The sequence below is a fragment of the Teleopsis dalmanni genome, chromosome 2 (genome assembly GCF_002237135.1).
Source record: "Teleopsis dalmanni isolate 2A chromosome 2, ASM223713v2, whole genome shotgun sequence".
In the NCBI taxonomy this organism is placed as follows: Eukaryota; Metazoa; Arthropoda; class Insecta; order Diptera; family Diopsidae; genus Teleopsis; species Teleopsis dalmanni.
In genome coordinates, this window is record NC_051847.1 from 51,691,488 (window position 1) to 51,706,617 (window position 15,130).

Sequence of the window (15,130 nt, forward strand, 5' to 3'; positions counted from 1 at the left end):
ACAAAAGAACCGCATACAGGAGTTGCAAGCCCAGGTGCAAACGGCTAAAACTACGTATGCAACAGCTTTGCGTAATCTTGAACGCATTAGTGATGACATACACCGTCAGCGTGGCGATTTCTCAGATATGAATGCACCACCACCAGGACCACGTGAACCCGGTGTTGGTGCTGAATTAAATTCGCCAACATTAACTACATTACCGCCTTTGCCAGACTTTAAACGTGAATTAGAAAAATGTGACTATCCTTCTATTGCAAGTAGCCAAGTTTCGCTTGGAAATTTCTCGCATCGTTCAAGTGATTTAGATAATAATGCAATGAATTCTTTCGCTACTATGGACGATTCTGAAGGAGAGGAAAACGAAGCTGATTATATAGATAGCAATGATTTAATGGAAGTTGTTGACGAAAGTGATCTCGAAGCGTTGCGTCAAAAGGTCAAAATCCTTGCTGTACGTCCAATAGAAGGTGGCGATGGACAACAAGAGCAAAATGATATGTGGGAACACGAATTAAATGCTACAGTTAATAAATTGGATCATTTAATGTTGTTGAAAGAATGTGCAAACAATCAACAACATATACAAAAACAACAACAAAATATAAGACCCGATTCTTTAGGAGCTGAATCAATAAAGCCCACTAATCAAAATAAAGGACCATTAATCAAAATTACTTCCAGCACAAATGCAACAAGTATGCCGGTTACTCCTGAGCATAGTGTGCAACCTTTGAAAAAACTAAATAAACTAGAACCTCTGCCATCGGTTAATGTATCAATGCGTGAGCTGCCTTTATTAGCACGACTGTCAACAGAAGTATTGGATCGTACGGTCATATCCAGCACACAACGAAGGCGTTCATTAGATTAATGTAAATAATATTTATTATATTTGTAAAATTTTACTAGAATTATTAAAATTTAAAATTATTCTTAAAGAGCATTACAGTTAAAGAGATTGATAAGAATATAATATTCAGTTTAAAAATGAAAAAGAGTAAATATAAAGAGGGTTAAAAAGATTATATTTTAAATAGAATAATCAATTAAGTAAATTACTTGATAGTATTTGCAAAAAAATAAAATGTTAATTTAATAAAAATTAATGTATTTGTGATTGTATTTTAATATGTAATAAAAGTGCAAAATCTATAAATTTTTCTTCTTTTTTTTGTACTTAGAGATTTTAAAGGATTTTTATTTATATTTTGTTCATGTTAAATCACCATATTAGTATAAAAGTATTTTTTGCTTTTCCTTTGTCAATTTAATTTTATTTATGAAATATTTATATTATTGTATTATTAAAATTAAATAAAAATATGTATTAGTTTTGTGTCCATAGCAACGGTGTTTAATAAATTTAATAAATAGATGCACATAATCAAAACGTGATTAGTTCAACAAAACTATATAATAAAATTAGCAGAAGGTTCACATTGCAAACCTAACATATAGAAATTATTTTTTTATGATCAACGAACTAAATAGAACTAAGTATATACCATATATATATATATATTATGAAGAGAAGAGTTTTTCATAGAAGTAAACATTTCAAATATGAAAATTTATTAAGAGTTACATTTTTACAATATAAAAAATAATTCAAATTCGAATTAATAAAATATAGATTTTTACATATTTTACATTTTAAATGACATTAAAATAAACGCTTAAAACTGAAAGTAGAATATGCAATTTAATTCAAAAGAATTTGGAATCTTGTGAAATATATCAATATGTATACATAATACAACACAATTTTAAATAATTAATCGTATAAATTAATAAATAAAATCAATACACGATAATTTATGATTGTTAAATGAAATAGTTAATATAAATTTATTTTTGATGTAATGAATTATATGTTCTGATTACTACAAAATTGTAGAAAAGTTCGGAAAATGGTTTAAAATATTCTTATTTATAGTTATATTAAGTTAATGATTATTTAATGTAAAATTATGAACAATTAAAAATAACTTTTAGATTAACAAATACGCTTTGTTAAACTTAATAAAAGTCTTTCAAATATCAAAAAATTATTTTTTTTTTATTGTTAAAGTTGATATATATAGTTGATATATATAGTTTTGTTTGTTGGCTTGACTAGAACTGAATTGAAAGTATCAAGCAGAAGCTAACCAAACCAAGCCTATTATGCTGAGATTTGCATTCTTGAGATAAGTGTAGTGTCTTTTATCTTAGTTGATTTCTATAAGTGGAACCATAAGCGCAATATGTTCATTAAATAAACAAAGAATGCTGTGTGTAGCTTGACTATGCGATCTTAGCTAAATTAACATAAAAAGTAAGATAGCTTCAGTGCACTCAGAAGTGTGTAAACAGGAAGCTTTACTTTGTGTGTAGGATAATTTCTTAAACAAAAACTGTGATGTTGCGTTTATCTTTTATTTTGTTTAATGCAAAGTAAGATAAAACTTAGACTGACAAATTTGTGAAATAAATCCACATAATAGGTAGATATATAGCAATAATTGGTTATAAAGACCTTTTTACCTAGTAGAGGTTGTTAAGTGATCATTGTCATTGTCAAGAAATCAAGGGATAGTAAGTTTTGAAATAGGTAGCATAGGTAGTTATAACTATTGGACACTATTCCTCGCTCTAAGATGTGTCTGTTGATCGCCTTTCTCGTATCATGTTTACATTAACACCTATTGTAATGGAGCCAACATCAGTGAGGTCAAATAGAAGCGTGCACTCACAGTCTTCTACAAAGATACGTTATCCTCTACTGAGATCTCTACGCTGAGGTCGATTTCGGGTTCTTTTTTCTGGTCTGCGTATGAACAATGCTAATCCGTAGTATCAGAATAGGCTATTATTTGAGCTCAAGTACAAGAGTATACAAGGCCGCCACTCCCATCTAAACTTCCCTTGCCAACATAAATTAATACTACAATATTGTTTATAAATTATAATTGAAAATCGGTAGCATGTTAAAAATAAAAGAATAACCGAAACTATAATAAAGTGAAAGATATATGGCTTAATTTACAAAGGGATTAACGTGTTTTGATTAATGATACATAGACATAATTGGAAAACATTAAACTTTTAATAGAAGTATGGATAGTAAGTAAGAATAATATATTAACAAATAGTTGTCTGCTTTTCGGTACATATGTAAACTTCAATAATATTGATAAACCGGTAGGAATTTGTCAAAATATCAATAAAACATAAACCGATCTCTATATTGTGCTACATAAATATATATATATAATGCAGTCATGTTTATTATGGAAGACTTGTTAAAGATTGTATGCATTCTGGCATCTTTCCGCTTTTTTTTTTTTGAAAGTGAAAATAATAAATTGGTTTATTGAAAACAGACACTTGTTGTTCTATAAGTAATAATAGTTAGTCAATATCTTTAAAATATACAAAAACAATATATAGCATTATTTAAAAACGCATTTTACGTTATTATTATGAAAGTAAATACACGAGTTGGTAACCAAAAAAAAAACCGAGTTATACATTAAGACCGAAAAGCTTTCGGAAATTCTCATTTAAAATTCGCGCGCTGTATATTTTCCGATATTTTAAGTTTATGTAGTTTGGCAGCACTGTCCTTAATTACTATGCCAAAAATGAGCGCGATCTGTCAGACAGTTCGTTTACGGCAGCTGTTGAAACCAGTTCACCTCAGTAGGGCGTTGCGAAAAAAACAATGGAAAAAAATATTGAACAAAGAGTTTGCATCAAATTTTGTGTTTCGAACGAAATTTCGTGTGCAGAATCGTTGCGAATGCTACAAAAGGCTTATGGGGAATCAGTTTTATCGAAAACTCAAGTTTATGAGTGGTACAAAGCCTTCCAGGACGGTCGTACGACCGTCGAAGACATTTCGCAACGCACTACTGAGGTGAACTGGTTTCAACAGCTGCCGTAAACGAACTGTCTGACAGATCGAGCTCATTTTTGGCATAGTAATTAAGGACAGTGCTGCCAAACTACATAAACTTAAAATATCGAAAAATATACAGCGCGCGAATTTTAAATGAGAATTTCCGAAAACTTTTCAGTCTTAATGTATATTAATCTTATGAAGGCATTGTAATTAAGCACAGTCAACGTAAAAAATAATGAATAAAAATAATCACAATAAGTCCAAATTTTTTGAATACACAGTTACTATTAAGCTTACATTTTATACACACATACAAACTTTAAGTTATAATTTATTTAAACATTAATGAGCATCAATAGTAAGCCAAGAACATTCTTACCAATTGTAAATGATTTTCAATTGATGAATTAAATTACATAACTTCTTATCAATTTATGTTTTTAATATATTTTAACTTATGTATTAGCGGCACATATACATCAACTTTTCACAATAATTTAAATTCATTTTACCTGCAATAATTTATTTATTTAAATATTATTAAAATATAGATGGCCAGTAAATAACACAAATGTCGTGAAAAAACTAAAAACTACTATGACTTCAGAGGTACGAAATGGAATTGAAACTGTCATTCAAATGTCAATTTATTGAACTTGTTTGAAAAAATTTTAAGTTATGAACCGTTTACTTTAAAAATTGTAAACTTGTAATTTATCAATACTTTAATATAATACTATTTGAATTGATTGATTTCTAAATTTTTTTATTCAATTGTACAAACACTAAAATGGGACAACAGAACATATAAAATCACAAAAACAATTGCTACGCCATACAGTTTTTGTGTTGCTATACTAAGGACGTGTGCGAGTTAGGCTAAGTTGATGCTAAACCAAATAGGAGATTTTTTGGGATTTTTTGCACTGCACACATTTTGCCATTTATCAACACGTATCGACACATCACTACATTATCGGCACAACTTAGAATTTCCCTCATTTAAAACGCAACTTAGCCTAACTTGCACACGACCTAAATCTATTCTTTAGTAAGCATATCGCAAAAAACAACCGCTTATTTTTCAAATAACATATAAAACAACAAAACTGCTGGTTAATTTAGTCCAATTTCTTTGAAAGCAATTAACTAATAAACAGCTGAAATCGCATGATTGCTAAGACTAAAAATTCGTCTACTATGAAGTACCTACAAAATTTCCATTTAACTGTCAACATGTATTTTTCTTAATTATTTATATTTGTTATTTTTTCCATTTATTATTTTAGTATTAAAAAATTATTATTTATTTCGAAGCTTTAATTTTAAATTTACGTGTTTTGCAAATATGTGTATTTGCATATATAAACCTGACAGGTATCAAAACAACAATTTCCTGAATTGTCATTGAAAATAGTTATTATTTTATGTTGTTCTTTTGCTATATTCTTACAAACAAATAGACCTGTTTTTGTTTTGTTCTATTACTAAGCATGGTTAAATAAATATTATGTTTTTCTTAAATTGCAAAAATGTTTCACTAAATTTCAATTCTTTACAAGAATTATTAGGAAAAAGAAATATAAATCAGGGATTAAAAATCATGCGTATTTTCCGAGAACACCCTTTTCATCATGGATTTAAGTTGGGTAATCTATATTAAGCAAATATTTTCACTACGCTGTAGGTATACCAATACAATTTACTTCACACAAGATGAAGGTTTCATATTGTATACTTATTACATTGACAAAAAACTAAAAAATGGTTATAATGATGGTTATAAATATGAATATATTGCAAGATCCCATGAGAAGGATGTGGACCTAAACAACAAAAAAGATGAGTCATTTCGAATTCAATACAAGGCTGAAATAGGAAAAATAATAAAATACAAAAATATCATCATTTATATCAAATCTCAGAGTACAAGAAGGTTAAGTGATTATAATAAGAACACTTGTTGACACAATCTTTTTGCTAACATCCATCTCATATTGCACTAAAAAAGAAGAATAAGATAAACATATATATATATTTAAAATGGGATTGGCAACATTAAAATGTTATCCAAAAAAGAAAAAACACTTTTTGAATTCACTACAAGTAATTTTGCATCAATAACATATATAAGCCAAAATGGAAATGAAGAACAACGTAATGAACGTTAAGAAAATGAGGAAATCCGGCAAACAATTTACAAACCTAATGACATGAGAAAACAAACTTTGTTTATAGACTACGAAAGCTCGGCAAATTTTAACTGCATAGGGATCAAAACTCTACAAGCAAGACTCATTAGAAATGAAACGATAGAACAACAGATAATACAAAAACTCTTTTAGAATATATTAAAACTATGTGAGCAAAATTCATTGAAGTTAAAACAAACAATCAAAAAGTACTTCATTTAAAACAAAAATTAGTTAAAAGTAGCAAATTAAATACTAGATCAGACTAAAACAATAGAACAACAGGCACTTCATTAAGTAAATATGAAGACTATGTAATCAGTTGACAGAGGAAAAGAAATACCAGAACAACGTAATAGACGTATTGAGCCAAATCATGTTTAACCACAAAATATTCAGTTGTTCAAATCTAAGTGATAAAGCAATATTGTGATTTTGTTAAATAAGTATTTATAATTTATCTGGAGCTTAATATTTATTTTAATTGGTGTGACAGTTATATATATAATACATTGAAATTATTTAAGGCTCAAGATGGCTACTTCATTGCTTCAAACTCACAGGGCTTTTACTAAGTCGTAAATGCTTGTTTTTGAATGCTAACTTACAACAAAAAAAAAAATTGCTGCGAATGTACTAAAAATTGGGAAACTACAATAAAATGAAATGTTGTCATTTTAATTTCAAGTCATTTATTTGTATTTATACGTAAAAATATCATATCAATATCAATGATTTCACATCGAAAAGCTTCACGGATGGTATTGACCATCTTCTGTTTGGTCGTATGCACCAGCTGCTTCCAATGCCTTTCGTTCTGCCTCATGTTGTGCTCCAATTGCGGCGTGTTCTGCTGCAATACGTTCAAATAAACTCAAGTGCTTATTTGTAGCGCGGACAACGGCTTCGCTATCTTGGGGGCCAGCAACAGCGGCCTATAGCAAGAAAAAAAAAATATAAGAAAGTGAACAATGATATAAACATTGTAAATATTTCCCAATAAAAATGTATACAATAAAGCTTAGATTTTTTTCAACTACTTTGTCGTTTCTTTTATAGATTTTGCTAGATTATGTTAGATTTTGCTAGATTTTGTTAGCTTCATTACTTAAGTTGTGTAACTGTTTACTTATACGTGTAGATACTTACGGCTTGATGATGCAACTCATTTGCATGTTCTTGTGCAATTTTATTATACAAGGCGAAATGTTTTTGCTTTGCTAATTTCACTGATTCACTATCTTCCAGTTCATGACTTAATTGTGGATGGAAACCATTTTCATCGGCAACATACTGTACGGTACGTAATTGATTCTTTGGATCCACATATGAAAACGCACCACGTACCACACCAGTGCCATCGGAAACTTCAGTATGTTGACGATCTACATGACCTGGTGCACGTCCAGCCTGGTAACTGAAAATATATGGATTTGGTGGCCCTGGTTGTGGTGTTGTGGTAGCGTCATGAAGCACATGCGCCACATCAGCACGTGCGCATGCGCACAAAACAGCGAATACCTTTTAACCAACCAAAAGCAACACATTATTTACAAAATCGTAAATTATTTTTGCGAGCTACTAGCTTGGCTAACTACTCAATTCGCTACTCACCAATACAATTTGTGTTTTCATTTTCGTAATAAATTCCTAAATAATATTTATTGGTCTCACTTTCTGAAGTTGTTTATCTGTCGAGGTCTTCTGCTTAACTGAAACTTGACTAAATGTTTCGGCGTTGCTTGTGCAAAATAAATTGTCAATTTTTTTCAATCAAAACTGGTATTTCACGACTTCTCAATCAAAAACAATACAATAATGAAAACCAGTAAACAACACACACAAGAAATTTCGTCTGATTAATTTAAATATATTATTAAATAATTAAATATATTTCATTTGTTTTGCCATTAGAAAAGTCAAATGAAACCACATAAAAATAAAAAATAATTATAGTCATAGATTGTTGTGCTCTTTTCTTTGGGGTGCTAAACGTACGAAGAATGCGCATTCAATTATTCATTGATACAGCTTCCGTTAATGGCCGCGATTATCTGATGAACTTGTAAATAGACAAGCCTATCATCTGCTCACTTAAATCATCATGAATGGCGCCTTACATTATTGTTACAACAACAACCCAGTAGTAAATGTGCTCATCGTATTATTGACTTATGTATATATTTTGTCCAATATTCATATTTAAACGACCACCACCCACTTTGTTGTTTTGAGTAAACGAAGATATATCCGATGTATACAAAACTCATACCATCATTTAACTAGAGTCACTTTTTTGCAACATTTATAGAACTAATTTGTATACGTCCATAAATGTCTTAATTGTAATACCCGTTAATGATACCCGTATGATAATTACTTCCATTCAAATAGAAAAAAGCGTAAATGAGGTCGAGGTATGTCAAATACCTCATGTAGGGAAAGCAAACCCATTCAAGTCAAGTAAACTCATAGACCTTTACAGTGTATTGGTGTAATTTTGGACTTAAGATATATTGATGGAACAAAAATTACTAAATCATTTCAGTTGTAGCTGAGTTACCATTTTCTTTTGGGGTGAGAAGGTAGAATGCTTTATGCACCATCAAACCGTCCGTCATCGGAATGATGTGTCCGACTCCCTAACATTAATATGTAGTATACAGACTAAAACATCCGCATTACTTCGAGGAGGTAATTAGAATAGTTTACCGAGAGTGATTGCTGTCAAAAAGCGAGGCATATTTAGAGGATATATATAATAGATTTTTCTCTTCCGATTGATTTCAGTTGTGTCAATGAGTATTCAATTTTGGCTGCATGTGTTTCAATAGGTCAAAAACCGGTGGTAACTGCCGTTAGTCAGAAGATGTCTTCTGTTTTTGCTTATTAGTGTAAGGTTTGAATACTCTTACAAATAGCAAGATTCTTCCAAAATAACTTAGTGAAAAGTGAAGTAACCAATCCGTGTTAACCTCTTGGTCACAGCCATTACGAAAGAGAAGTTCGTTCTAACAACTTCAACATTATCAATCAAGGGTTTCAGAAAAGTTGTAGTGTCTGTATCCCAAAGAGATACCAGGACAAACAGATGAATTGAAGTAAGCGGCTCACTTTATAAAGTAAGGCGTTTTTACTGTCCATTATTTTTACGAGTTTAATCGATTATCCACTCAATGTAAAATATCTTTACTAACGGAACAAATCTAAGCTAAAGGATCATGTTAGCTGTATACAGGTATAACATTAAATTGAATGATTCCAATTTATAGTTAAATCTTTCATTCGACAATTTTTCTTAAAAATGACCCTTAGCATACAAATGTGTCTTAAAGTTAACTATTTTTGCTGAAAGCCACACGTCTTATGACGAGAAAGAAGCTATTTTTAAAATTTAGAAGACTTCGAATAGAAAAGAAAAGATGAGAACAAAAATTTAGTTATTTTTTTGAGATTTGGCTGCCCATACAACGCTGTTTCAAGTATTGTCTTATTTTAAAATAGTTTAATAAAAAATTAATAGCATAAATCTATATATAAATGGTTATAATAATAATTTTTTTTCAATTACATTTTTTTTAGTGCTTCAAAAGCTTATATCGATTTACTATATGAAATCAATTAAAAATACATCTCAATAATCACGAAAATTTCAAGTTATTTTAACAACGCCTTTTTTTCTAATGCAAAATGCTTCTAATTCAAAAAGTTTATTAAAAATAATTTTGTGTAATTTAATATTAACAATCACTGCGGTTCCCAGTTCAAAAAATACTTATCGAACAAAGCAGATTGATTATTTATTAATATTTTTTTCAAATAATTCCGGTAATAAAAATGTTTCCGTAACATGTATGACATAAGTAAACGATCAAGATCAAAAGAATTCGTTACAGTGATTAATTTATTTTTTAACATGATCAAAAAAGCGATCAAATTGCACAAAATTTTATATATATAATTAATAATATAAGAACAACAATTACAAATCAAACTGTGTTGATTGTTTTATAAAACTTATTAAGAATGTTGTTTTTTATTAAAATAATCTAAAGTATATAGGTACATTGAAAAAGCAGATCAATGTTTTAGAAATACATAAATATAAATAAATTATGAAATTCACACTTTGTATTCTCACAATTTATTTATTTATAAAAATTCTCACAAATATATATTACTTACTTACTTATTTAGGTGGCCGTGAGTCGTCCTTGGCCGCTTCGAGTAGCCTCCGTCAGACAGTCCGATTAGTTGCTTTCTAACGCCAGTTGGTAGTACCGAACGTCCCCAAATCGTTGGTCACCTGCTTCTTCCACCGAAGATGCGGACGTCCTCTACCACGTTTTCCACCTGCGGGTACCGAATCAAATACCTTTCTAGCCGGAGCAGTTTCTATCAGACACTTTATCTTGAATGTTCTCTCCTATCCAAAAATATGTATTACATACAAATAATGATAGTTTAGTTTTGAGAACGCAAAGAGACAATTTCTAAGTATCAAAATTAGTTAATAAAGCAAACAGTAGGTATAACATAGGCAGTGTAAAGGACTTTAATTTTCTTTTTACAATTGATCAACTAATCAATATTAAGAACTTCAATCGATTAAAATCATCTCTAAGGAATAATATTAAAAGATTTATAACACAAAAGATCTTTATAATCAATTAAAGTATATATCCAGTTCCATTATAAAAGTGGTTGATACTTTCATTAAAAGCGAAAAATCAAACATCAAGCTCTTTTTAACACTTAAACGATAACTGAGAGCTACTGAATGTAAACGGATCGTATTAAAAATTTCAGAAAAATACAGTGATTAGTAGTTACTTACATTATGCTAAGGACGTATAACTCTTAGATATTATTATGGATGGAATCAATTATTTAAATAATAACAGCATTAGTACGCAATTAATAAAGGAAGTAATACTTCTTATATTAAAAAATATTAACTACATTTCTATTACCCTTGTCTTTTAAAGTTTTCTACCCAAGTTATTATATTAAATTCCAAATATATTTTTTCTATAGAATTTATTTTAACTTAATCATTATACCGCTACAAATCTGTAAAAAATAAGACACAATAACTCATAATATATCCATTTTTATTTAATATATTATAAATAAACTAAATCATTCGAAAAGAGTACTTCTGTTTTCATTTTTGAACCACTGTAGAGGTCCTTCTTCCCCCCACGAGTAAGGGTTTAGAATATTCCTGAGGTAAAGTATGTCTGTTGTAACACACGACTAAAACCCCAGCGCTATTACGGCAGTGTTTGAAGTGTGAATGATTGTAAGTGCGACACGCCACCGGAGGTGTAAATCTGGTACTACAGGGTTCAAATGCCCGCAGCAGCTTCGGCTGGCTTCACCAATTGAGGTTGGCAGTATCATGGTCTCTGTTGTTAATACCCAAATTTGCGCGGGAAGAATGGTTGCATTTTACTTTTATTCGGAGTGGAGTTGCGTATTCACACCGGGTGCTGTGACCTAAAGATAAACAGAGGTTGGATGGGTTTCGCTCTTTACCAAGGGGAAGTTATGCTAAACACGTAACTTCAATTAGTGCTGGCCGAAATTCCTTGGAATTTCTAATAGGGCCATTTGAAAACGGATTTAAGGTGGGGCAACTATTTTTGAGAAACTTTTTCTATATATATTAATATATAACATATATTGTAAACTAAACTCCAAGATATCGGGCTCTAATGTTTTTGCATTGCTTTAAAGTAAAATATATTACAAATTGTTTACAACTTTTAATCTCGGCCTCAATATCTGGAGAAGTGAGGTATATAAAATAATTAAAAACCTAATTTTAAACAACTAGCTGATTTTGTTAATGTCTGTTCACAAATCAAAATATCTGCAAAATCAAAATCATAATGGTAGCACTGATGCCGTAATGTTGAGCAGAATACCCTTTAGTTGAATTAGCTGACTAATAAGTTTCCTGGTGTGGATTAAGTTAATATATTGAGATCTGACAGTAATGTTTTTTTCACCATGTTTTTAGCTTTACAAATATATTTTTGTTTAATGCAAAATGTGGCCATTGCAAGTGGAATACCAATATAAGAAAAATGAATGTCGAAAAATAGAGTGTCTATCTTGACAAGTTTGTTAGCCCTACAGTTGCTCGATTTGCTCCATGTGAGCTGGACAGTTACACGTCTAGCTATGCTAAGAGAAAGCCGGGAATCTCGAACTGTTAAATATGTTGCAGTAGTGCTCACCAGTGATTAGTTAGCGACTTTGCTGTCCGTAAAGATTACGATATTTATATCGGAGATCTTGTTGCATAGGACCTATTTTACTACTAAGCGAATAGTAATAACTTCTACCTGAAAAACACTGTTATGGTTCGGTAGTCAAGACACTATCACCCAATTTATCTGAAGTACTTATAAAGAGAATATAATAGGAATTTAAATTTAATAGAGATAGATGTTTCGTGCTTTAATCGACTCTAAACGTACAGAAAAAGTCAGCTTATAAGTTAATTTAGAAAAAGTGGAAAAATAAAAATTTTTATTAAGCATTTGTAGCATAAATTATACAGCATATATATATAATTTATAAATATATTTAATTGCAATAAATATTTAGTTAAAATTTTTTGCTATTATATTATATTATTAAGATAAAAAACTAATATGCTTATTTAATATTCAATACAAAAAAAATTAATCGTACTTAACATATATAGGTTAGAAGTTTTTTAAATTTAATTTAAATAAAATACATTTTAATATAAGAGGTAAAAAAGACTACAGATAAAATACTAGTGGCTGGTTAACAGTCAGTAAATCGACAATTTTGAATTTAAATTTATAACTGAAAGCCATGGTGCAAGATATTGTTAAGAGTATTTCTTTATAAATGCCTTTTTACAATCAAGAGCACTTCCAGATGAAAGCTCTTCGATACTTTTTTTAAGAAATAGCCCAATTAAATGAGCTTGTATTACCCAAACTGAAAAACATAGCTTAAGTAGGTATTATACGCCAATCATATTCTGAAAATTATATAAATATTTTCCAAATGGTTTAGAGCTTCTTAAACAAAAGTAATTAGAATGTAAATCTTTATATAAAACAATTTGTGGATCACCAAAGCAAATGTACCATTTCTTTTTTACAATCTATTACTTCTGTTCTCTTCTAATCATCTTTCCATAGACGTTACTTGTTCCATTACAAAATCTAAATGATTGATGCTATCCAGTATGGTATCATGTTGGTAGTTGACGTGTTTTAAAATCAATTCCATTTTATTTAAATTTTGACTACTATAATCCGAAACAATGTCGACTTGTGTAAAATTCTTTATAGTCTGTCCCAAAATCTAAATAAAATATATACAATATTTATATAAAAATGTAAATGCAAATTCTTTAAATTCAAATCACCTCATTTGATTTCGAGCCCCGCACAATTTGACGTGCTACAGACCCCAAATTATTAACATTTACACCAACACGGTCGCATAAACGTTGTTTGCTATCGTTAAATAGATGGCGCGCACTGCTACTTGATGCCGAAGCCATCAGCTGTTTTGATAAATATAATAAAATCAATGAAATCTGTATTCAGTCAAGAACATTTTTAATAAATTTACCAATTTGAAAATGTATGCACCTAGATTTTAATTAACAAAAGCTAAAAAAAGTTGAAGTGATAACAATATGCACTTATTAATTAAATAAACTTAATAATTTCAGTTGTAATTAATATATATTCGGTTCTGTTTACGAAATTTTCACTGCTGCTAATCAAATGACAGTACTGAAACTACTGTACAGCGGCTAATGATATTTGCGAAAATAATACTCAAAGAGAACCAAAAATAACATTCCGTACAACCATTTATTTGCAATCCATTAAGTTATAGGTATATTAGATATTTTAATAACTTAATTAAAAATAATAGGAACAAGGATAAAAATTTCTTACAAAGCGTTTATAAATCTTAAAATATTAGTAGAGTAAAATTTAATAATTTTTTTCTTTTTAACTGTTAATATCTAAATAATGAGTTAGCTTTATTCTGCTTGCTTCAATCAAGTAATTATATGTACATTGCATCAAATATCACAAAATAAAAATGGTATCTGTATTACATATGCATAAATATGTATTTTTTTATTAAAAAAAAAATCAATATTTCACAGCATTATTGTAAATCATTATAAGCTATCATACCATATAAGATTTTTACTTGCAGATATTAAGTTTTTTCTAAATAAGTCTCGAAGTCTTTAAATTGCCTTTATCGTTGTCAAATTCTTTTATTTTTTTGTGTTATATAAACATACGTTCATAATTCTTGATTGTGTCTTCAGTGGTTCATTTTAGCTACATACCTGATCTAGCTCTATCTTTTAGATTTAATAAATCAAGTTTTTAACCACTTAACAGTACTTTCCATTTCCATAACATATTTTTATATATTATATCAATATTATATATAAAAATTTAAAATTTTTGTTGTATGTAATTCACCACTTTTCGAAACATCTTTATAAAAATTATATATATTATTATAAAAATCATATAAATTATTATAAAAATTATGTGAATAAATATTTTTATTTATTAATAATCTTACTAACGCAAAGCACCAGTTTTTTTAATAAAATAGATGGAGCACCTAGTAAGTCATTAGTTGTTTACCTTAATCAGAACACATTTATAGTAATAATTTACATACAATGTACAATATTTTAAATTCTTTAGTTATTTAATTTAAAACATGTGAAAAAGCTTAATTGTTAGAATTGCATTGTTGTAATTTTCTCAACGAGTTTAGGAATTGCAATAGCAAATTTATCTGATCTCCATTTTATTAAATTTTAAAATGTGTCATATTATAGAATTAAAAGTTAATATTCATCAAAAAATTTTTTTATTTTTAGAATGTAACGCCATTAACCAATTATTTTCTATGTAAAAAATGCTATTATACTAAAGTAATATATATTCTTATTATATATTTTTATAATATTCTATAAAAAAAAATAGAAAAAAACCTTTTA

General features: G+C 29.0%; 4 protein-coding genes across 5 annotated transcripts in view; 1 reads left to right on the forward strand and 3 right to left on the reverse strand.

Moving 5' to 3' along the window:
- Positions 1 to 4,392, reverse strand: part of LOC119682433 (SAM50-like protein CG7639) — a 246,151-nt gene extending 241,759 nt beyond the window's left edge. Inside the window, exon 1 of the mRNA XM_038095879.1 lies at positions 4,269 to 4,392. The gene's annotated coding sequence lies outside the window, so the exon portion shown is untranslated. The remainder of the gene's footprint in view (positions 1 to 4,268) is intronic.
- LOC119674523 (SH3 domain-binding protein 5 homolog) lies at positions 5 to 1,011 on the forward strand (the record flags this gene model as incomplete). The annotated part of the gene is made up of 1 exon (XM_038085667.1): positions 5 to 1,011. A coding segment is annotated over one exon (870 nt), but the record flags the coding sequence as incomplete, so codon positions are not given.
- A 2,358-nt stretch (positions 4,393 to 6,750) lies between the features above and the next one.
- On the reverse strand, positions 6,751 to 7,826 carry LOC119682444. Its single transcript, XM_038095892.1, has 3 exons — positions 7,696 to 7,826; positions 7,231 to 7,602; positions 6,751 to 7,016 (listed from the first exon to the last, which is right to left on the reverse strand). The coding sequence occupies exons 1-3, from the start codon at positions 7,714 to 7,716 to the stop codon at positions 6,834 to 6,836; spliced, it is 576 nt and encodes a 191-aa protein (XP_037951820.1). The 5' UTR covers positions 7,717 to 7,826; the 3' UTR covers positions 6,751 to 6,833.
- A 5,034-nt stretch (positions 7,827 to 12,860) lies between these two features.
- LOC119683240 lies at positions 12,861 to 13,750 on the reverse strand. Of its 2 annotated transcripts, XM_038096879.1 has the most exons (4): positions 13,714 to 13,750; positions 13,505 to 13,645; positions 13,221 to 13,440; positions 12,861 to 13,111 (listed from the first exon to the last, which is right to left on the reverse strand). In XM_038096879.1, exons 2-3 carry the CDS (start codon positions 13,640 to 13,642, stop codon positions 13,261 to 13,263), a joined length of 318 nt encoding a protein of 105 aa, XP_037952807.1. In that variant the 5' UTR covers positions 13,643 to 13,645; positions 13,714 to 13,750; the 3' UTR covers positions 12,861 to 13,111; positions 13,221 to 13,260. The 2 variants fall into 2 exon arrangements, with proteins under 2 accessions (XP_037952807.1, XP_037952806.1); XM_038096878.1 differs by having other exon boundaries at positions 12,861 to 13,440.
- Between the last annotated feature and the right edge of the window lie 1,380 nt (positions 13,751 to 15,130).

Coding starts and splice junctions, on each gene's coding strand:
- LOC119682444 (XM_038095892.1), bottom strand. CDS start 7,716: ATGAAAACACAAATTGTATTG. Junction 7,603..7,695: donor TGAAAACACAAATTGTATTG/GTGAGTAGCGAA, acceptor GTTGGTTAAAAG/GTATTCGCTGTTTTGTGCGC. Junction 7,017..7,230: donor ATGAGTTGCATCATCAAGCC/GTAAGTATCTAC, acceptor TTCTTGCTATAG/GCCGCTGTTGCTGGCCCCCA.
- LOC119683240 (XM_038096879.1), bottom strand. CDS start 13,642: ATGGCTTCGGCATCAAGTAGCAGTGCGCGCCATCTATTTAACGATAGC. Junction 13,441..13,504: donor GGGGCTCGAAATCAAATGAG/GTGATTTGAATT, acceptor TATTTTATTTAG/ATTTTGGGACAGACTATAAA.